The sequence below is a fragment of the Arachis hypogaea genome, chromosome 13 (genome assembly GCF_003086295.3).
Source record: "Arachis hypogaea cultivar Tifrunner chromosome 13, arahy.Tifrunner.gnm2.J5K5, whole genome shotgun sequence".
In the NCBI taxonomy this organism is placed as follows: domain Eukaryota; kingdom Viridiplantae; phylum Streptophyta; class Magnoliopsida; order Fabales; family Fabaceae; genus Arachis; species Arachis hypogaea.
This window is the reverse complement of record NC_092048.1, coordinates 6,791,077-6,813,396: the sequence shown is the minus strand read 5'-3', so window position 1 is coordinate 6,813,396 and position 22,320 is coordinate 6,791,077. Positions and strand designations below refer to the sequence as shown.

Genomic DNA, 22,320 nt, shown 5'->3' with positions numbered 1-22,320 from the left:
AGTAATTATGAACATGAAGGCTGTGCATTTAATTAAGAAAGGTTACATTTCAGAGAAAGAAAAAAAAATAAAAATAACGTGTCAATAATTTTATTGTGTATTATTATAAATAAATAAAATGCAGCACCTTGTTTTTAATTTAGGCACCTGGTATGTTGCGTTGATAGCAACATTAATAATTAAAACAAAATGTAAAAACAAATCATAGAAAACCAAATTAAAGCTTGATTTGCATGCAAGAAGGGCTCTATAAATACTTTAGCTTTTCTACACCATGCATTTAGGGTTTCTCATCCACTTCAATTAATTATTTCTCACATTTCATCTCCTTAGAACTTAGCAATCATGGCACTCACTGCACAGCAAGAATCCCTCATTGTCAACTCATGGGATATGCTCAAGAACGATTCCGCAGACCACGGCCTCAAATTTTTCTTGAAGTAATTATAATTAAGCCATTTAATAATTCCTACATGTTTTCAGTTTTCTTAAGATTCTGTTAACAAGTTTTCTCAAAAAAAAAAAAAAAAAAATTGAACTGCATTTAAAAAGGAGATTAAAACTAAAAAATTGAAATTAAGAAACAGAAATTAAATTAAGTCTTTATAATTTATATTGTATTTAGTATAAAATATATTGGATTGAGTTATATCTTAGTATTATATTTAATTTAAAATAAATATAAAAATTAAATAATAAATTTAATATTTAAAAAATTAAATAAAAATATTTTTTTAAAATATTATTAAAGTTTCGATCTACGTCTTCGAAAATCTATGTTCTTATTTTATAAAAGTATTAAAAAGATTAAAATTTTAGTATCTAAAAATTGATATTTTAATTTTAATCTCTGACCATCAAATACAATACTAAATTTCAGTAAATAAACTACCTTAAACAATCAAAAACAGAAAAAAAAAATGTTTAAAAGTTATGTATTCACTAATACATTAGATACTTCAAGAATTTACTTTCTTTTCTTATTTAATTTTCTCGAGCTTGCTTATTGCTACATGCATGACATGCATAATGTTCTTTTTTCCCCCAACAACTAATCTGAAATCACGATTCCATATCTGCATCAAACTACGTAGAATATTCAGTGCTGCACCAGAAGCAACGGCATTGTTCTCATATTTGAAAGATTCAAGTGTTCCTTTGGACCAAAACCCCAAGCTCAAGACACATGCTACTCTTGTATTTGTCATGGTATACTTCAACTTAATTTGGATAAATAATTATAATATATGAAATTGATGGTTTCAGTGGCTAAGAGAAGGGGGGGTTGAATCTTAGCCCCTTTTTCGCTTGCTAACACTTGCTGGATTCAGAGGAGACTTTTCTGTTTTTAGCTCGTCCCTAGCCACGAGACATTTTCATTTTGTCTCGTCACTTGGCACGAGACATTTTCGGTTTTTGCTCCTGTGCAATAGAAAACAGAAATGGAGTAGGAGAGGAAGAAAATTACACCAAGATATATCCTGGTTCGGCTGCTAAGTGCAGTGCAGCCTACATCCAGTCTCCATCACAACAATGATGGAATTTCACTATAATCAAACAGATTACAACTTGTAAAGTGCTAACCCAACTTACAAGGGGATTCCCACAGAATCATGAAACACAACACAGATGTACAAAGGAACTCTAAGACATCTATGGCTTTTTCTTTTAATTTTGCACTCTCTGCCTTTTTCCGCTCTATGGCTTTTTCATTACAAACCTCACTGTTTGCCTTTTACCATGAGACTCAAGACATGACAAAATTAAACAGAAAAATATTAAACAGAATACATTGAAGGAGAAGAGAAAACTGTTAGCTCAGGTAGCTCTGAGAACTCTGTGCCTTGCACTCTCAATTTTTCTCCTTGCTTCAAACAGTGGCTGTCCACCCTTAATATAGAAGAGGGGAGCCTCCACTTATTGAAGCCAAAACTGAACCAACTTCTTCTTCCTTCAACAAAACCGGTTCGGCCACATAGAGAGAGAAGAGATAACCATGCATTAACCAACATGCAATTACCTCTAGTCCTTTCTTGATCATCACCCTTCATCAATCCGAGCTCTCCATCCTTGGCTTGCTCTCCAAGATGGAATTCTGGCCCTTGATGCTTCATGATGATGATGACTTCATCTGCTTCAATCTCTGCCTTCAACCATCACTTCGCCACTCTAGCTACTTCCTGTGGTGGTTGAGCAGAATCGAAGACAAGCCATGCTTCAAGAATCTCCTCCAGCTGGCCGAATCTTCTTCTTCCATTTTGAGCATGAAAGACTCAAGATAACCTCACCAAATCTAACCACATTTGGTGAATATCTTAGCCACAGCTCATTTTTATTTTAGTATGTTTTCTTGCCATCATTGTGATGGTCTTTAGGCTTGCTTTCTCTTCATCTCGGTAGCTTACTTTTGCTTCCATGGCTGCCAATATTTTCTGAGTAAAGACCGAAGAGAGAAAGAGTTGTGAGAGAGAAGAAAGAGAAAATATTCAATGGGTTTGAACAATAATCAATGAACAAAGAGAGAGAATGTAAAAGTTAATTCAAGTTTCCCACTTCCCTTTGTTGAGTAGCGTGTAGTGTCATAATAGCTATCAAATCAATCTTCTCTCTTTTTCTTATGTTTCCAATGTATTAATTAAATTTGAAATCCTTCAAAATAATGAAGTGGAATCCGTTGGAAGCATTTAGGCATTTCATTTGCTTCATGGATTCGAATAAGGCATGGAAACATTCATCAACATTGGGCTTGGTAGCAACAATATTTGATCTTGGCCCATTAATAACATTTGCTTTCCTGATAAAATTTGGAACATGCATAAAGCAAGTGGAAAGCATGTAACCCACTTGGGCTTAGATCAGAAAATTATTTGGGCCCAAGTAATATTAAAACAGCCACATTTATTTTTGTTATTAAAACCAAGGCTGAGTGTAAATTGGGCTTAGCACAATACATTTATTTCCGGCCCATGATTAAACCTGCAGCAAAATTATAATCATCAATGTATTGAATAAAAATTCAGATCAAATAATTTTGCAATTAATTAATTTTAATAATGTTTAGTCATCACACATATTAATTTAGAGTTTTCCAAACTCATCAATCTCCCCCTTGATGACAAACAATATTAAAATTGAAATGGAAAGAAATTTAAAATTGAGTAAGAGTACTCCCTTTAAATTTGTATTTCTCCCCCTTTCAAATTGTCACATTGCTCCCCCTTAATATATGCTGTTTTTACCAAGGGAAGCATTAACCTGTAACAATTTTAATCAAGCTTCAAATAACAATGTTATTTAGCATATTTATTACATGATGCTAAATGCTTGATTTATGAGCAGAGTTGGATGATAATCAAAACTCATTTGTTATCAATAATTTGATTTTCTGCTCAAACTTACACATATCAACAGAACACAAACCAGTGTTGTTCAGAAAATTTCCAAATATTTTCCAGTCCAGATATCAGAGCAATGTCATTCAAAATAAGGAAAATATTTTTGAAACACATAATAGCACATCAAAGCATGGCAGATGTTAGATAACACAGTTTAAAGGAACTGCCAAAAATAAATTTTCAAACCAACAAGTTTGTCAAATATGAACCATTAGCCAGGCATCACCATAAATCAAACATCAAATGCAGTTCATATATCAAGGATCATAATAGAACAAATGCATTCTTTGAACAAGGATAGTCATGAATTTTCAATTTGAAAATTTCAACCCTTGTCCCCTGTTTTTCCAGCCCCTGTTTTATTCCAATTTCAATTTTGGAATCTAAATTTCCTCCCCCTTTTGGCATCAAGGGGCATAAAAACCTGCAACAAGAGACATGAGCAATACATAATATTTATAACAAAGCAGTAATTGTTCAGAGTATCATACGGCAGGGAGTATCAAGTCATGCCTTTACAAAAAAACAAAAGAAGGATTGAGCCTATTGTTGCCAATATCAAATAAAAGTAGAGGAATAGTCACTAATCATCAGAAACATTGAACTCAGAACCAGAATCATCTTCAGAATCTCCTGTTCCCATTTCATCATCAAAGGTTTGAATCATGAAACCGACCCTTTCATAGCACTTCCTCCAGGCTTTCTCATTTGCATACGCCAGTTTCCGGGCAGCCTTGCTTGACTTAAGCATTAATTTGGACATATTGCGGAATTCACTGAGAGTCTCCCTGATGGATGCCGACACCTTTGAGGGTTCAGGGTGGCTTTCCAAATCGCTTAGAGAGGGTTCGGAGGCAACAGATTTCTTGCTTTTCTTGTTCGAAACTCCTCCTCCTTTAATCTGTGACACTTTGTTCTCAACAGATTCATTAGACAAATCAACCTTAAAATATTCAAATATACATGTAAGAAACATGCCATAAGGAAGATTAGCCTTTTTTGTGCTTCTTACTGCTTCCCACATATGACGTGTCATAATATAAGCAAATGAAATTGGAGTGGAAGTAATAAGAGCAAAGAGGATGATAGAGTCAGAAACTGTTACTCTATGATGAGAACCACTTTGAGGAGTGATGATATGAGTGATGATACGGTGTAACAGAGAGTTCTCTGGGTCGAGGGATTTGTGAGTTGGGATTAATCCATCAAGCCCGGACAGGTTGGCACAGATGTGTTGCATTACAGTTTGTTGAGTAACTCCCACTTGATCATCCCATTTATCAACCATATAAACCTTTGGTCCCTCATCTTCATACCCAAGGGCAGCACCAATGGTTTGAGGAGTGAGGGTTATGTAAACACGCTTGACATAAGAGTGGATTGACCCACCAATCAGGCGCATGTTTGCATAAAATTCCCGGACCAGCCCCGGGTATACCAATTTCTGAATGTGAGTCAGAGGAGTCCATTTCAGAGCATCAAACAGAGATGAAAAGTTCATTCCTTTGGTGGCAAGATTTGGAAGGTTCACCAAGTAAGAGGGGCAGAGATTGCGCTGCAGAAGAACATCTTTGTGAAATTCATAGAATGCACATGAGTGGAAGCGAGAAGGATCAAAATGTGAATGAGTTTTGTGGAATTTGTTTTTGAACTCTAGAGATTCCAGATTGGGGGGTTCGCTTGTGTCATGCAGAGCAAAGGTTTTCTGTTTCTTTTGGGAGCTTTTTGTATGAGGGGTAGTTCTTTTTGGTGGTGATGGAGGTGGAGTAGTATGTGATGTTTCTTCATCTTCTTCAACACTTGGTTGCTTGTTCTTCCCTGTCTTGCCTCTCCCTGAAGTTTTCTGAGCAATAACCTTTCGGCGCATGGTTTCGGTTTTCTTGGAGGGTGGTGACTGAGAAGAGGATGAGGTAGAATGGAGATGGATATGTGTATGGGTTGGAGGTGATGAGAAAGGTGGGTTTTTTGGAATGGGGGTTCGGCTACTTCGCCTAACAGCGGTTTTCTTTTTCATGGTGGATGAATGAGGGGTAGAATATGAAGGGGTGATGGCCGAATGAGAGGAGGATGGAAGGAGGTTAGAGGTGCAATAAATGAGGATTGGAGAGAGATGATGGGAGGTTAATGACCATAATGGCACGGTTATTATCCAAATGGGAGTTTCAAAAAGTGATAAAGAGGGAGTTTTTCCTTGAATCAAGGGATTTAGTTGGAAGGAGAAGATATGATTTGACAACATGTATCTTCCAACTAGATTTGAAAAGACAATCTAAAAAATTTTGTGATTTTATTTTTTCAAGGAAGGAATAACTAACTAAACTGCCATGGTGGGGTCAGAATTTATTAGGTGGGGCCCAGAAGAATTTAAATTTGTGTTGCCTCCCCCTGAACAGAGCTCCTCCATCAAGCTTGCGTTTTTTATCTCGTCCAAACCTACGAGACAAAACTGAACAGAATCAAATATTCACAAATTTTCAATAAAACTTAAATCAAACATTCCCAATCTTTTTCTCAAGGTGCAGAATCTGTCTTCACAGAGGGGTTTTGTAAAAATATCAGCAATTTGGTCTTCTGATTTTACAAATTGAATATCAATAGTACCCTTTTGCACATGTTCCCTAATAAAATGATATTTTATCTCAATGTGCTTAGTTCTTGAGTGCAAAACAGGATTTTTTGAAATATTTATTGCACTCATATTATCACAAAATAGGGGTATACTATTGATTTTTAATTTGTAATCTTCCAATTGTGTTTTTAACCAAATTAATTGAGTGCAACATGCAGATGCGGAAATATATTCTGCTTCAGCGGTGGATAAAGCCACTGTGGCTTGTTTCTTGCTTGACCACATGTTGAGAGAGCTTCCAAGGAAGCAACACATGCCTGACGTGCTTCTTCTATCCACTCTATCTCCCGCATAATCTGCATCACAAAACCCTACTGCACAAAATTCATCAGATTTAGGATACCACAAGCCATAATCACAAGTTCCCTTAATGTATCTAATGATGCGTTTAACAGCCGTAAGATGGGATTCTTTTGGGTGAGATTGAAATCTTGAACATACACCCACACTTTGAACAATATCTGGTCTAGAGGAGGTAAGGTACATGAGTGAACCTATCATTCCTCTATACCTTGTTTCATCCACATCTTGACCATCATCATCCTTTTCAAGTTTTGTGTTGGGATGCATTGGTGTACTCATTGCTTTGGAATTTTCTAGGCCAAACTTTTTGATAAGTTCTTTTGCATACTTTCCTTGGTAAATAAAAGTACCACTAGGAGTTTGTTTAATTTGGAGGCCAAGAAAGAAGGTAAGCTCTCCCATTAAACTCATTTCAAACTCACTAGTCATGAGTTTTCCAAACTCTTCACACAAGGAAATGTTGGCCGATCCAAATACAATGTCATCAACATAAACTTGAACAAGAAGTATGTCATCATTAGATGCTTTAATAAATAAAGTAGTGTCGGTGGTACCCCTTTGAAATTGATTTTCCAACAAGAAGGCACTAAGCCTTTCATACCAAGCTCTTGGAGCTTGTCTAAGCCCATAAAGAGCCTTAGATAATTTAAGAACATGATTTGGAAACTCTTTATGTTCAAAACCGGGGGGTTGTGCCACATACACTTCTCTATCAATAAAGCCATTAAGGAAAGCACACTTAACATCCATTTGAAACATTTTGAAACCTTTATGGGCGGCATAGGCAAGAAGCAACCGAATTGCTTCCATTCTAGCTACCGGAGCAAAAGACTCATCAAAATCTATACCCTCTTCTTGATCGTAACCTTGGGCCACTAATCTAGCCTTGTTACGAACAACTTGTCCATCCTCACCAAGTTTATTTTTAAAGACCCACTTAGTACCCGTTACCTTCATACCATCCGAATAAGGTACTAATGTCCAAACCTCATTCTTGTCAAATTGAGCTAGCTCCTCTTGCATGGCTTTGACCCATGATGGATCTTCAAGAGCTTGTTTGACATTGTTGGGCTCCATTTGTGACAAGAGAGCTAAGTTGCTAGGTTCGGTTTGCCTTTTGGTGGAGGATCTTGTTGTTACACCATGAGAGGGATCACCAATGATGAAGTCATGAGGATAACCCCTCATAGACTTCCATTCTCTAGGTTTTCGGCCAGGTGTTGAACTTTGATGAACTTCTGGTGGTCTCACTGTTTCAGTTTCTCGTGTCTGCTCAGGAGATAAATTGGAAGTTTCTCCTACAATCTGACGAGATAAAACCGGGCTGACAGATTCTTCATTTTGTACAGATTTGGGATTTTCTTTACTTGTTGCAGCCTCTTCACAATCTGAATCAATATCCTTCACAATACTGGGAACTAAGTTAGAATCACAAAAAGTAACATGTATGGATTCCTCTATTGTCCTATGCTCCTTGAGATAAACTCTATAGGCCTTGCTTGTGGTGGAATATCCAACAAACATTCCTTCATATGATTTTGGATCAAATTTTCCAAGGTTTTCTTTATTATTAAGCACAAAGCATTTGCATCCAAAAATATGAAAGTACTTAAGATTTGGAGGGGTTCCTTTCCATAACTCATAAGGTGTTTTCTTTAACCCTTTTCTAATGATTGTTCTATTCAAAATATAACATGCTGTGTTCACAGCCTCAGCCCATAGGAATTTAGGAATTTCACTCTCACATAACATAGCCCTAGTCATTTCTTGAAGGCTTCTATTCCTTCTTTCAACTACCCCATTTTGTTGGGGGGTTCTAGGACATGAAAAGTTATGAGAAATCCCTAAGTCATCACAGAATTTTTCAAAATCTTGATTTTCAAATTCTCTTCCATGATCACTTCTTAAATGGGCAATTTTCAAATCCTTTTCATTTTGAATTTTCTTACAAAGGGTGGAAAAAGCATGAAAAGCATCATTCTTATGAGCAAGGAAAAGTACCCAACCAAATCTAGAGTAATCATCTACCACCACAAGACCATAATGTTTACCTCCTAAACTTTGAGTTCTAGTAGGACCAAAAAGATCAATATGTAACATTTCCAATGGCCGTTTGGTTGATATTCCATCTTTTGATTTAAAAGAGGATTTTACTTGTTTGCCCAATTGACAAGCGTCACAAGTAAGATCCTTATCAAACTTGATGTTTGGAATCCCTCTAACCAAATTTCTTTTAACTAGCTTAGAGATTTGATACATGCTAGCATGTCCCAACTTTCTATGCCAAAGCCATTTTTCAGATTCAAAAGATGTGAAGCATGTTACATTTTGTTCCTTTAAATCCTCAAGAGTTAATCCATACACATTGTTGCATCTTTTAGCTTCAAAAAGAACATTCCCAGTTTTTTCACACACAACTAAACAAACAGATTTCTTAAAAATAACTTCAAAACCCAAATCACAAAGTTGACTAACACTAAGCAAATTATGTTTCAAGCCATGTACAAGGAGAACATCATTTATACAAGAAGAAAAGTTTTTACCAACTTTCCCAACAGCCACAATTTTTCCTTTTGCATCATCACCGAAAGTGACAAGTCCTCCATCATAGTCATCAAGCTTTATGAAGAAGGTTGCCTTTCCGGTCATATGCCTAGAGCATCCGCTGTCCATATACCACACATTTTCTTTCCTTTGGGATGCTAGGCACACCTACAAAACAATGCTTAAGTAACCTTAGGTATCCAAATCTTTTTGGATCCTTTTACGTTAAACCATCTTCTATGTCCTAAGCCATTGTAATCAAAAACAATTTTATAAACCTTGTTACCAACCATTCTTTCACCGAAAAAGCATTGAATGGGAAAGTGTCCATTCCGATTGCATAGTCTACAAAATCTTGGAGTTGCCTTTTTGTTAAAGTAGGTGGGATCTTGAAATCTTATGTCATTAGAAGATGAAGCAATATTTTCAAAATGTGAATTTTCAGATTTATGAAACCCCAACCCAGCCTTATCATAAAGAGGTTTTTGACTAGCCAAGATGTGATTTAAACTTTCAGAACTTTGTGTAAATTTGGCTAAGTCTTCCTCAAGTCTTTTAACCTTTTTAAGCAACTCTTCATTTTGTTTAAAACAGTCCACATATGCAAGAACACAATGGTTACTTTCACAGCTCCTAACTTGGGCTCTTAACTGCTTATTTTCTTCAACAAGATCACAAGCAGTTTCGGCCTCTCTCACTTTTTCTTTTAGAAAACTGTTTTCGGCCTTAAGAATGGTAATTTGCTGTTCAAGTTCTTGATTTTCCAGCAGAAAACATCTTATTTTTTCAGAAAGGTGGTCTATCATAAGATGGAGATCTTCAGTGTTAGGGTTATGAAAGACTACCTGATCTATGTGGTCTGCCATGAGACATGTTTGTGACTTGGTCTCGGTTTCTTCATCATCATCATCAGAATCATTCTCCAAGTCTTCCCATGTGGCCATCAGTCCTTTCTTCTTTCCTCTTTTTGGCTTTTCCTCCTTCTTCAGCTTGGGACAATCAGATTTGAAATGCCCAATTTCCTTGCAATTGTAGCAAGTTACCTTGCTGAGGTCTTTCTTCACTTTCCTTGTGCTGCTGCCTTTGCCTCTGAGCTTAGCCATTTTCCTGAATTTTTTTGCAAATAAAACAAACTCATTTTCAGAAGAGTTATCACTGGATTCATCATCCAGGGGGTTAGTCACAGAAGAAAATGCAATTCCTTTCTTTTTTGTATCTTTTTTCAAATAGGTATTTTCAAAAGCAAGAAGATTTCCTCTCAAATCATCAAGTGTTATGGAGTCTAGGCTACTACTCTCAGAAATAATTAAAGCTTTAGTCTCCCACTCTTTTGTGAGACATCTCAACACTCTTCTCACTAGCACAGAATCAGAATGTGTAATTCCCAGAGCATCTAAGCCAACAATGATAGCATTGAAACGTTCAAAGAGTTCATCAATGGACTCTCCTTCCTTCATTGCAAACGTTTCATATTCTCTGTTTAGCATATCTGCCCGAGTCTTCTTGACAATGGTGGTTCCTTCATGGGTGATTTGCAATTTGTCCCAGATTTCCTTTGCCGTTGTGCATCTTGATACCCGTCGGTACTCCTCAAAGCTGATAGCACAATTGAGCAGATTTATTGCCTTGGCATTTAACTCCACCTTCTTCCTATCTTCCTCGGTCCATCTTGCTTCTGGTTTGATAGAAACAACTCCTTCTGCACTTGTGGTAGTTGGAAATTTAGGCCCTTCGAGGATAATCTTCCAAAGTCTGTAATCCACTGCTTGTACGAATATCTTCATCCTCTCCTTCCAATAGGTATAGTTTTTCCCATTGAAAAGAGGGGGTCTGTTGCTTGATTGTCCTTCAGTTAGATTATAAGACACCACATTTGCGCCACTGTTTTCTGCCATGAGGATCTTTACTCCAAGCTGCAAAGCTTGATCTCTTTGAGACCAAGCTCTGATACCAATTGATGGTTTCAGTGGCTAAGAGAAGGGGGGTTGAATCTTAGCCCCTTTTTCGCTTGCTAACACTTGCTGGATTCAGAGGAGACTTTTCTGTTTTTAGCTCGTCCCTAGCCACGAGACATTTTCATTTTGTCTCGTCACTTGGCACGAGACATTTTCGGTTTTTGCTCCTGTGCAATAGAAAACAGAAATGGAGTAGGAGAGGAAGAAAATTACACCAAGATATATCCTGGTTCGGCTGCTAAGTGCAGTGCAGCCTACATCCAGTCTCCATCACAACAATGATGGAATTTCACTATAATCAAACAGATTACAACTTGTAAAGTGCTAACCCAACTTACAAGGGGATTCCCACAGAATCATGAAACACAACACAGATGTACAAAGGAACTCTAAGACATCTATGGCTTTTTCTTTTAATTTTGCACTCTCTGCCTTTTTCCGCTCTATGGCTTTTTCATTACAAACCTCACTGTTTGCCTTTTACCATGAGACTCAAGACATGACAAAATTAAACAGAAAAATATTAAACAGAATACATTGAAGGAGAAGAGAAAACTGTTAGCTCAGGTAGCTCTGAGAACTCTGTGCCTTGCACTCTCAATTTCTCTCCTTGCTTCAAACAGTGGCTGTCCACCCTTAATATAGAAGAGGGGAGCCTCCACTTATTGAAGCCAAAACTGAACCAACTTCTTCTTCCTTCAACAAAACCGGTTCGGCCACATAGAGAGAGAAGAGATAACCATGCATTAACCAACATGCAATTACCTCTAGTCCTTTCTTGATCATCACCCTTCATCAATCCGAGCTCTCCATCCTTGGCTTGCTCTCCAAGATGGAATTCTGGCCCTTGATGCTTCATGATGATGATGACTTCATCTGCTTCAATCTCTGCCTTCAACCATCACTTCGCCACTCTAGCTACTTCCTGTGGTGGTTGAGCAGAATCGAAGACAAGCCATGCTTCAAGAATCTCCTCCAGCTGGCCGAATCTTCTTCTTCCATTTTGAGCATGAAAGACTCAAGATAACCTCACCAAATCTAACCACATTTGGTGAATATCTTAGCCACAGCTCATTTTTATTTTAGTATGTTTTCTTGCCATCATTGTGATGGTCTTTAGGCTTGCTTTCTCTTCATCTCGGTAGCTTACTTTTGCTTCCATGGCTGCCAATATTTTCTGAGTAAAGACCGAAGAGAGAAAGAGTTGTGAGAGAGAAGAAAGAGAAAATATTCAATGGGTTTGAACAATAATCAATGAACAAAGAGAGAGAATGTAAAAGTTAATTCAAGTTTCCCACTTCCCTTTGTTGAGTAGCGTGTAGTGTCATAATAGCTATCAAATCAATCTTCTCTCTTTTTCTTATGTTTCCAATGTATTAATTAAATTTGAAATCCTTCAAAATAATGAAGTGGAATCCGTTGGAAGCATTTAGGCATTTCATTTGCTTCATGGATTCGAATAAGGCATGGAAACATTCATCAACATTGGGCTTGGTAGCAACAATATTTGATCTTGGCCCATTAATAACATTTGCTTTCCTGATAAAATTTGGAACATGCATAAAGCAAGTGGAAAGCATGTAACCCACTTGGGCTTAGATCAGAAAATTATTTGGGCCCAAGTAATATTAAAACAGCCACATTTATTTTTGTTATTAAAACCAAGGCTGAGTGTAAATTGGGCTTAGCACAATACATTTATTTCCGGCCCATGATTAAACCTGCAGCAAAATTATAATCATCAATGTATTGAATAAAAATTCAGATCAAATAATTTTGCAATTAATTAATTTTAATAATGTTTAGTCATCACACATATTAATTTAGAGTTTTCCAAACTCATCAGAAATTTTGATAAAATTAAACTATATATATGATTATATTCATAATTCACAAGCCTCTCACAAATTATAATATATATATTTTTAAACTTTATGATGTATATATTACAGATTGCTGAAACAGCTATTCAATTGCGAAAGACTGGAAAAGTCAATGTGGGAGAATCAAACTTAAAACATTTGGGAGCTGTTCATTTAAAATTGGGTGTCACACATGCACACTTTGCGGTATACATGCAATTTCGATGTTAAATTATTAGAATAAATTTGAGAAAATATTTCTTGAAGTTTTTGTATATATAAAAAAAAATAATAATATTTTATCACGTAAAAACTTAATTACAAAATTTAATACTCAATAAAAAATATAAAAATTTAATTAAAATTTTAATAAAATAATAAAAATTGACAGAATAATTTAATTTTTTATAAATATATTATTTTATTATCAAAAATGTTTAATAACCAAAGAAAATCAACCAAAAACAGTCATAACTTGCCTTATTTAGCATTAATTAATTGTTGCGACAATTAATTAATACTAAATAAGGCAAGTTCTGGCGGTGTATTTTGTCTATCTGACTGTTTTTATTATATTCAATTCAATTTTAGATCAAACTTTTAAATCTTTGAACTTTTGAGCAAGCTATGACATATATATGTACTTATTTTTGTTAATTAAATAAAAAAGTTGGCAAAGGCGGCACTTTTGGAGACAATAAAAGAAGGGGTACCATGCATTTGGTCAACGGCATTGAGTGATGCATGGGGAGTAGCTTATGATCATCTTGTTGCTGCTATCAAAGCTGAGATGAAGTAGTAATATATATGCTTATGGATTAGTACCTTCCTTCTCAAAATTTTCAATAAGATTGATGCATCCATCAAGTGTGTGTGTTTGTTTGTTTGTTTCATCATCATGTATGTTGTGTCAGGTGTTACTAATAAGTAATAACACTGTTCCTTGGGTCAAATATACACCCTTTACTAGGAGGAGCTTCGTATTAATTATTATTGTTACAAAACTATATAAAATAATAAAATTATATATATATATTATGGAACTAACTCATCCTTCTTATGAGTTTATTATAAATTTATAATACTTAGTAGGGTGATGAAGCCCACTTAGTGCATTGGGAGTATTTAATATAAAAAATATTATTTTTACACTAAAATTAATTATTATATATTTTTAATATATATATAATTTAATTTATTTTTAATATGTATTTATTCTAATGACTGATTTAATAATTTTAGTATATAACTAATATAATTTTTTAATATATTATAAAAAATTACTATCAGATTTTTTGTGTAGAGTATATTAATTAATTATTGAAAGAAAGATTTCAAACTGTTGTATATAAGATTGAGAATTAATTAATGATTTGAAATAGATCAGAGCTCTCAAGAACTAAGAAATTATATTTTCTTAAAAACAAAATTAAAGGAAATTAAATGCAATTATAGTACTTGAATTCAAAATTTTGACTTCAAGATATGGAAATTACAATCTTAGCCATTATTATTATATTGTAAGACAGTAAATTCAATCCATATTATTTGTGTGTCATTATATAAACTTAGCCCCCCATTAAAAGAGAGAACAATATATATATATATATATATCGTTCTTATTCCTTCAACCTGCTTGGCTTTCAAAACTGATTAGGTGGGCGGTACTTTGGAAAGTAGTAATATGATATGATTTTAATATAGAACAATATTATATGGTTAATAAATATTATTATGTTTGACTAATATTTAATCAACAATAATTTATATTCATATTTATAGATATTTTATACATAAAAATATATAATTTATATTTATATTTATTAAAATTTTGTATACATAAATCAATACAGTTTGTATCTATATTTTTTTAAAATTTACACACATAAATTAAGAGATAATGGTTCAAGGAAAAGTATAGGTAACCAACAATATTTTTTAACAATGTGAATTAATAGGGTTAAAAAAGTAAATTAACCTTAAATTTAATTAGTAGCATTAAATTAGAGTGTAGTGTATTTTGATGTGATTGGTGGTTGTTCATATTATTCAAAATTATCATTGTTTACCTAGCATTCTCCATGGTTCAAATAGTTCTTAAAATTTCTAACTCATTTTAATTAAGTCTTTCACTTTTTAAAATGACTAAATACATCACCCACTCTTAAAAACGCGAGTCTCTATTAGTCCAAATGTTATCAGTCGTTTTAACATTGTTGCTGTGTGTAGTCAAGTGCCAACTTGACAGTTTGCTGCTACAAGTTGACGTGGACAAACAATAAATTTAACTCGAATTAGTACTTCAAATTTGTTTAAAACACTCATATTGGTCCATACACAATTATAAAGCCCTAACTTTCAAATTTTCATCTTCATCTTCATCATTTGTTCTTTCTCGCGTATTCTATGTTATCATTCTGCTCATCTTCATCACTCGTCTCTTCTTCCACTCTCTCACCCTCTCATTTCGATCACTTCTTCTCTTTCTCTTCTGCCGCCCTCCGCTTCTCCCCAATCCATACTGAATCTGTTTTCAAGTCCATTTTCAGTGTCTCCGTTAGTGTCAATAACTCCACTCCCAAAACTATTTTTTAATTTGACGTTGATGCCGTAGTTGATTTTTCTCTTGAAAAGTATCGTAAATGGATTCGTAACTACGTTATCATTTAACGCACTCCTAATTCAGCCAACTTCCAGAGGCAATGATGAACCTTTTGAAAAGGCTTTCTTCCTCTCCGGTCCAATCCAGAGCAGAGAGATGAGGACCCGCTTTTTCAGGTACCGTGATGGGGATGAAGAACCTTTAATAGACTACGATGACATTCAATCCAATCTCGAGTCCCACCACGACGATGCGCCCCTCGACGATTACGAAGACGAAGGAGACGGTGGTGATCGGCGACATCGCAAGTGTTCGCAGACTCCGGTCTATGATAACGATTCGTCTAAGTCGATGTCCAAGAAGAGGCTCATTAAGAATGGTGACACTGGGAGACAGTCAATGGCGTCAAAATTCGAAGACGAGGGGGCGAAAGAGGAGTATAAAGACAGGGCGAGATTCACGAGGAAGGGTCGGAGGAAGGGATAAAAAGGAAGAAGGGGAAGGAGGGTGGAAGTGGGAAGAAGGAGAACAGGCCAGGCTTAAGGGGGAGAAAAGGTTTGCGAATGACGGAAGTTGGAAGAGCAGGTCTAAATTTGAGGAGATCTAAAAAAGAGGAGGAAGAACAAATGATGAAGATGATCAAGATTTGAGAATTATGGCTTTATAATTATGTATGGACTAATATGAATATTTTAAACAAAGTTGGGGTATTAATTTGAGTTATATTCATTATTGTTTATCCATGTCAACTTGCAGCAAACAGTTAAGTTAGCATTTAATTGTATACATGAGTAACGTTAAAATAGCTGATGATATTTAGACTAACAGAAACTCACATCTCTAAAAGTAATGGATACATTTAGTCATTTTAAAAAGTAAAGGATTTAATTAAAGCGAATTGAAAATTTTAGAAACTATTTAAAATATTATCTCCATAATTAATAAAATTTATTTGACAAAAATAATTTAATATTTATACTAATAAAATAATAGTAAAATATACTAAAAATTGTTATTAATATTTATGCTAATAAAATAATAACAAAATATACTTAAAAATTGCTAACTCCTTATTATTGTGACGAAGATATATATATTGTGATTCTGCTAAGAAGACGAAATTGTGAAGAAAAGGAATTAAAACATATACTAATAATGGCTAGTAATTTAATCATTGCTATGATATCGCAATTGAGATTACATATACCACAATTTACATTTTTGTAATATTTAGAAAGATTAAAAGAAATAGTTTAAATTTATTTTATTTAATATTTATTAATTATAACAATAATTAATAAATATTAAATATAATTAACTTTTACTCAACAACTTGAACTTTAATATCAAAATTCTTTCCTTTCATTTTTAAATTTGATTTTAATATTCTTTATTGAAAAATAATTTAAAATCTTAACTCATCCTTTTAATTATTCTCTAAATTTTTAAATAAAAAATCTTGAATTTTTTTTATATTTTTAAAAAATAACATATATAATTAAATTTTTATTCATTTAAATATTGAGAGAATAATTAAGATAATGAATTAAAGTTCTTAATCATTAATTTTTTATTAACACTCAATTTTCAAATGTTAAAATTAAATAACATGACTACGATTAAAAAAATCTATATGAAATGAAAAATAATAAAACTCAATGAGAGATGGATATATACATTTCAAACCATGTTCTAGGATTGGCCAAAACCATTATTTTATTTTTCTCCTCGCCGCATACAGCACCTAGTATTTTCGGCATATGATGATGCTGAAACAATAATCAATCAATCAATCAATTAATTAATTAATTAATTAATAACTTAATCTAAAATAACAATTAACAAAGCGTGGCAGCCACAACCATATAATATTAAAGAATATGGCTTCTTGCTAGCTCCATTATTGCATGCCATGAAAAGCCAACAGCTACTTACATTATTATATTATTGTACTCTCTAAGGTAGTGTTTATTTTGAGATACTGAGATAGAGATTGAGAGACTGAGACTCAGTATTATATTTGTTGGTTCAGATATAGGTATTAAAATTTCTGTCTCTCTCCCTAAAATTTCAGTATTTCAGTACCTCCAAAAAGTAGGGACACAGGAGACTAAAATTTTAGAGATAGAGACTGAAACTTTAATAATATTTTATACCTAAAATATCCTCATTTCAATTAATTAATTCAAAATTTTTCCTTTGTACAAATTAAATTAGAATTTCATTCTTGTTTCAATTTCTGTCTCTCATTTTATACCAAACAAAATACTGAGATTTATTTTAATTTTTGTCTCTTAGTCTCTGTCTCTCAGTTTCAATCTTTCTATCTTTGTCTCTCCACCAAACACTAGCTAAGTTATCACTCTATAATATAAATACCTTGTGTTTAATCCATATTATGCACTATTCTCATCCATTATTATTTCACTTCACAAAAACACAAGACCTTATAATTAATTAGGTTTAATTAGTAATCATCATCAATGGAATTCACTGAAGAGCAAGAAGCCCTTGTTGTCAACTCATGGGATGTTCTCAAGAACAATTCTGCTGACCTTGGTCTCAAGTTTTTTTTGAAGTAAATTAATTAACTTTCTAAAGCTCCTATAATAATCGGATCGATTTTTGTTTTTTATTTTAAGCACAACTGTGATTTTTACCTTTTTTCACAAAATACTAAAAATAGATAATATATAACTAATTAAATGAAAAATAGAAATCAATTAAAAAGCTAATATATTCTTTGTCAATATCAGTTAATTTTTTTTTTTAATTTTAAATCTCAAATCTTAAATCGAATTCTCTAAAAAGTAAGAATTAGAAAATAATTTTATAATAAAAAAATAGTTAATAGTGACTAATTAAAGTTGCTTTTGCTAATTTGATTTCAGTTTTACTCATGCTCAAAAATTGATCAATGGTTATGAATAAACTTCATTTGCAGAATATTTAGTGCTGCTCCAGCAGCTACTGCATTGTTCTCATATTTGAAAGACTCAAAGGTTCCGTTGGACCAAAATCCTAAGCTCAAGACTCATGCCACCATTGTTTTTGTCATGGTAAGCTTTCATGTTAAATTGTGTAATGGAATTAATAATGACAACCTATCAATTTATATAAAATTACATACATAATTAAGTTTAGTCACTTATTGGTATAATTAATTTTACGGTAATACTAAGAATACAAAAATAAATAATCAAAATTTGTCTTATTTAATATTCATTAATTAAGATAAATTCTGTTTTGGCTATTTTTTTTTGTTATCAAATATTTTGTTAAGTTTATACTTACTATGAACATCTTAATTATTGATGATGCAGATTGGTGAATCAGCAATTCAACTCAGAAAAACTGGAAAAGCCATGGATGAATCTGACTTGAAACATTTAGGTGCTGTTCATTTCAAATTTGGTGTACTACATGAGCATTTCCAGGTGGATTTACTCATATTAATAGCTTATAATTTATCACTAAATTTAAACTTTTATCGAACATAACATCTAATTGTTGATTATATAAACATGCTTTTCCGGAATACTCATCAAAGATGTGTATTTAATTATATTCATTATTGATATCTGATATATGGATTTAGTTCTTTTAAATTTTAATTATTATTAGATTTTATTTTAATTTTTTTTTATCATTTTTTGTTGTTTAATGAGTTAGGATTATATAAACCACTTTACTTTAATCAATGTTTTATTCAAAACGTATTTAATATTAGAGTAATAATATCTTAAATCATCAATTCCCAAAAAATTTTAGTGGAATACTTTAATTCTCAATAAATTTTAATTATCAAATAAGTTTTTAACATTTTATTTTATTAGCAAATTAATATTCACGTCAAATAATTTTGATAAAAAAATTAAATAAATTCGTCTCTATATTAATGAAGTCATAATATCTTAAATCATTAATTTTCATAAAAATTTAGTCGAATACTTTAATTCTCAACAAATTTTAATTATCAAATAAGTTTCTAACATTTTATTTTGTTATCAAATTAATATTCACGTCAAATAATTTTGATAAAAAAAATTAAAAATAAATTCGTCTCTATAATTATTTAATAAAGACGTAACAAATTAATTAATATCTCTATATTAATGAATATATAATCCAATGTGAAAGCTCATTTAATCAATGAAACAAAATTTTAATTTAAAAATTGATTTAAAAAATAAAATTTGTTAAAAACTAATTAAAGTGTTGGACTAACTTTTTTTAGAGAACGATAGATTTGGATTATTACTCTTAATATTATGATAAAAAGAGTGTTAGGGGACAGCAAATTTTGTGATTTATAATTATTATTAGTATTTTTAATGGTATGAGATTATTCATCTTTTTTTATAGTTAAATACTGACCAAATTCTAATAAAAGTGTTGTCCCTAATTTTTTTTTTTAGTAATTTTGGCCCTAAGAATTAATGATATATGGTATTGTTTGGTAATTAAGGTGGCAAAGAAGGCACTGTTGGAGACAATAAAAGAAGGAGCAGGTGAATTATGGTCACCGGCACTCAGCAATGCATGGGGAGTAGCTTATGATCACCTTGTTGCATCCATTGAATCTCAAATTAAATGAAATTAAATGAAATGAAATTAAACTCTCATCGTTCATCAATTAGCATATGGAAGACTATTGCTCTCTTCCAATCCACTCAAATTGAATAAGATTGATATTCCTATGAGAGTGCTTAATTATATTTTATTGTGTTATGTTATTTGAGTTTCATACCTTGGAAAGAGGTTGTTAGCAATTTAGCATTTAAGAATAATTAACTCACTAAATCAAGTAGCAACTTTTTTTTCCAATATTTATATATGTTTATTCTATTTTCTTTTCTCGTCTTATCCACTCCTAACTATACTCTAAGAAAATTAAGTAAGTATATTAGTTATATCACTTTCATCGTAGCAACTTTAAATAGATATTTTTTGAGTATTATTTTTTATTTTTACAGTAATTAAATTGATTTGAAATTAAAATTTGTTAGATATAATTTTTAAAATGATACTGATATTATTAAAAAGATATCATATCATTTTAAAAAAAGACTAATATAATATAATCACTTGTATATCTATTAAACTTATTAGATAAATATTATAATAATATTGTTAATAAATTAAAATAAGACCAGATATTAAAGTGACAAATCTCATATTGAATATCAAATTAATTTTTATGATACACAGTCCTACAAATTATTTATGTGATAGTTTATAGAACTTAAAATAAAATTAAACTAAAATTAATAATATTAGAGATGTTCTCATTATCATTCACGAAATTTAGAATTTGAAATACCAAAATTTTATTTGCGAATAATATATATATATATAAAAAAATATTTCATATACACAAAAAAAATCACTCCTATCAAATTAGTCATTATGAATTTATTTTTTATTTAAATAATCAAATTTACTATAGTAGAATAATTAAATTTATTTATAATAGTATAATATATGAATATTTTGTCGTAAAATGCTTAAACACATGTTTCTATAAGATGTGACTAATATTTTTTTTATAAGTAGCATCATTGATATATAAGGTACATATAAATTTCAAAATGAATTATGATCAATTCATCACTTTAAGATATGATTATTGTGAGATCTTCAATATTTATTAGTTAATACATAATCAAAATTAAACTCATATATATTTGCTAGAAAAATAATTGAAGAAAATTATCAAAATGAAAAATAAATTTAGATGTTACTTGTTAGCTAAAATAAATTGGCAAATTCTATGGTGCCTATAACTTTAGTGCCGAATTTGCCGAACTTACCTTGTATGGTAAATTTTAAATATTAAAAAATTATTTACTTTTATATTTTTTAATTTAAATATTAGTTTTTATCTTCTTTTAGTAAGTTAGACAAATATAAATAGGCACCATAGAATGCACCAAATAAATTTGTTGACTATAGATTGACTAAGATAATACTGGTCAGCTAGACTTTTTTTTTTAAGGGAAAGTATATATCATTTTTGTCTCGAAAATTGGAGTAAATATATCAATATTATTTCTAAATTTTTCTGTTTTATTATTTTTTCAAATATTTTAAAAGTGATTTAATATTTTCTTCACTTTTAGTTCCGTTAAAAATACTAATTAATTTTTTTTATAGAGTTAGCAGTATAATATTGAATATTTTTAAAAACATTTGAGACACTAATAAAACGAAAAAAAACCAGAGCTAAAAGTCATATTAATACTTACTCCCAAAATATATTTGGATATAAAAATCCCCATAAAAAAAATTTGGATATAAAAATACTACTCCACCCTTGATTTTTTTATTCATCATTTTAGCAATTTTATGTTGACTAGTCATGAGAAAGCAACGCGCGTTCGTTTTAAACTTGATTGAGAAATATTAGGTGCATGATTAACATTTTTTTTTTACATTAAAAGTGTTGGCTCTAATACTTTTTTAAAATAGATAAAAACAAATTATTAGTTAAAAAATTTATTTTCAACTTTTACTCTTGAAAATCAATCTGTTATAATTTATTAATGGTTTCTTGATGCACAAGTCACTTCCTTACTCTAATGTTCTGTTTTTTTCTTTTTGTTTTCTCATTACGTTTTTTTTTTTTATGAGGGAACAAAAAAAAAATAGAATGTTAGAACAAGAAAACGGTGTAACATCCCAACTTTTTGAATCAAGTCATTTATTTAATAACTAATTAATTAATTAAAATGATAATGATTTAAGATTTGAATTTAAAATTTAAACACATGAAAGCACTAGTGGTAGTAAATCTCTAACCGACAATAAACAACCTTTTAAAATATAGCCATAATTAATTCTATATTTATTATATTTGAATGATATTTAGTTATATGAAAAAATAAGAATACTAGCTCTATCCCTTAAGTTCAGTATAAAATCAAATTTAAATTAAATTAGGTAGATAAATCAGTTACAAGTTTAAAGTAGAAAATCGCGCTCTTATCAGCCAGCCTGACATACTAACAGTATTTCAAAAATATCTCAA

At 31.7% G+C, this 22,320-nt stretch overlaps 2 protein-coding genes across 2 annotated transcripts; both read left to right on the top strand.

The window, feature by feature from the left end:
* The first annotated feature begins 266 nt into the window (after positions 1-266).
* On the top strand, positions 267-13,735 carry LOC112736839 (anaerobic nitrite reductase-like). Its single transcript, XM_025786471.3, has 4 exons — positions 267-440; positions 1,095-1,209; positions 12,779-12,895; positions 13,359-13,735. Exons 1-4 carry the CDS (start codon positions 346-348, stop codon positions 13,485-13,487), a joined length of 456 nt encoding a protein of 151 aa, XP_025642256.1. The 5' UTR covers positions 267-345; the 3' UTR covers positions 13,488-13,735.
* Positions 13,736-17,686: 3,951 nt separating this feature from the next.
* Positions 17,687-20,143, top strand: LOC112736840 (anaerobic nitrite reductase). Its single transcript, XM_025786474.3, has 4 exons — positions 17,687-17,868; positions 18,235-18,349; positions 18,614-18,727; positions 19,759-20,143. The coding sequence occupies exons 1-4, from the start codon at positions 17,774-17,776 to the stop codon at positions 19,885-19,887; spliced, it is 453 nt and encodes a 150-aa protein (XP_025642259.1). The 5' UTR covers positions 17,687-17,773; the 3' UTR covers positions 19,888-20,143.
* Positions 20,144-22,320: the final 2,177 nt, after the last annotated feature.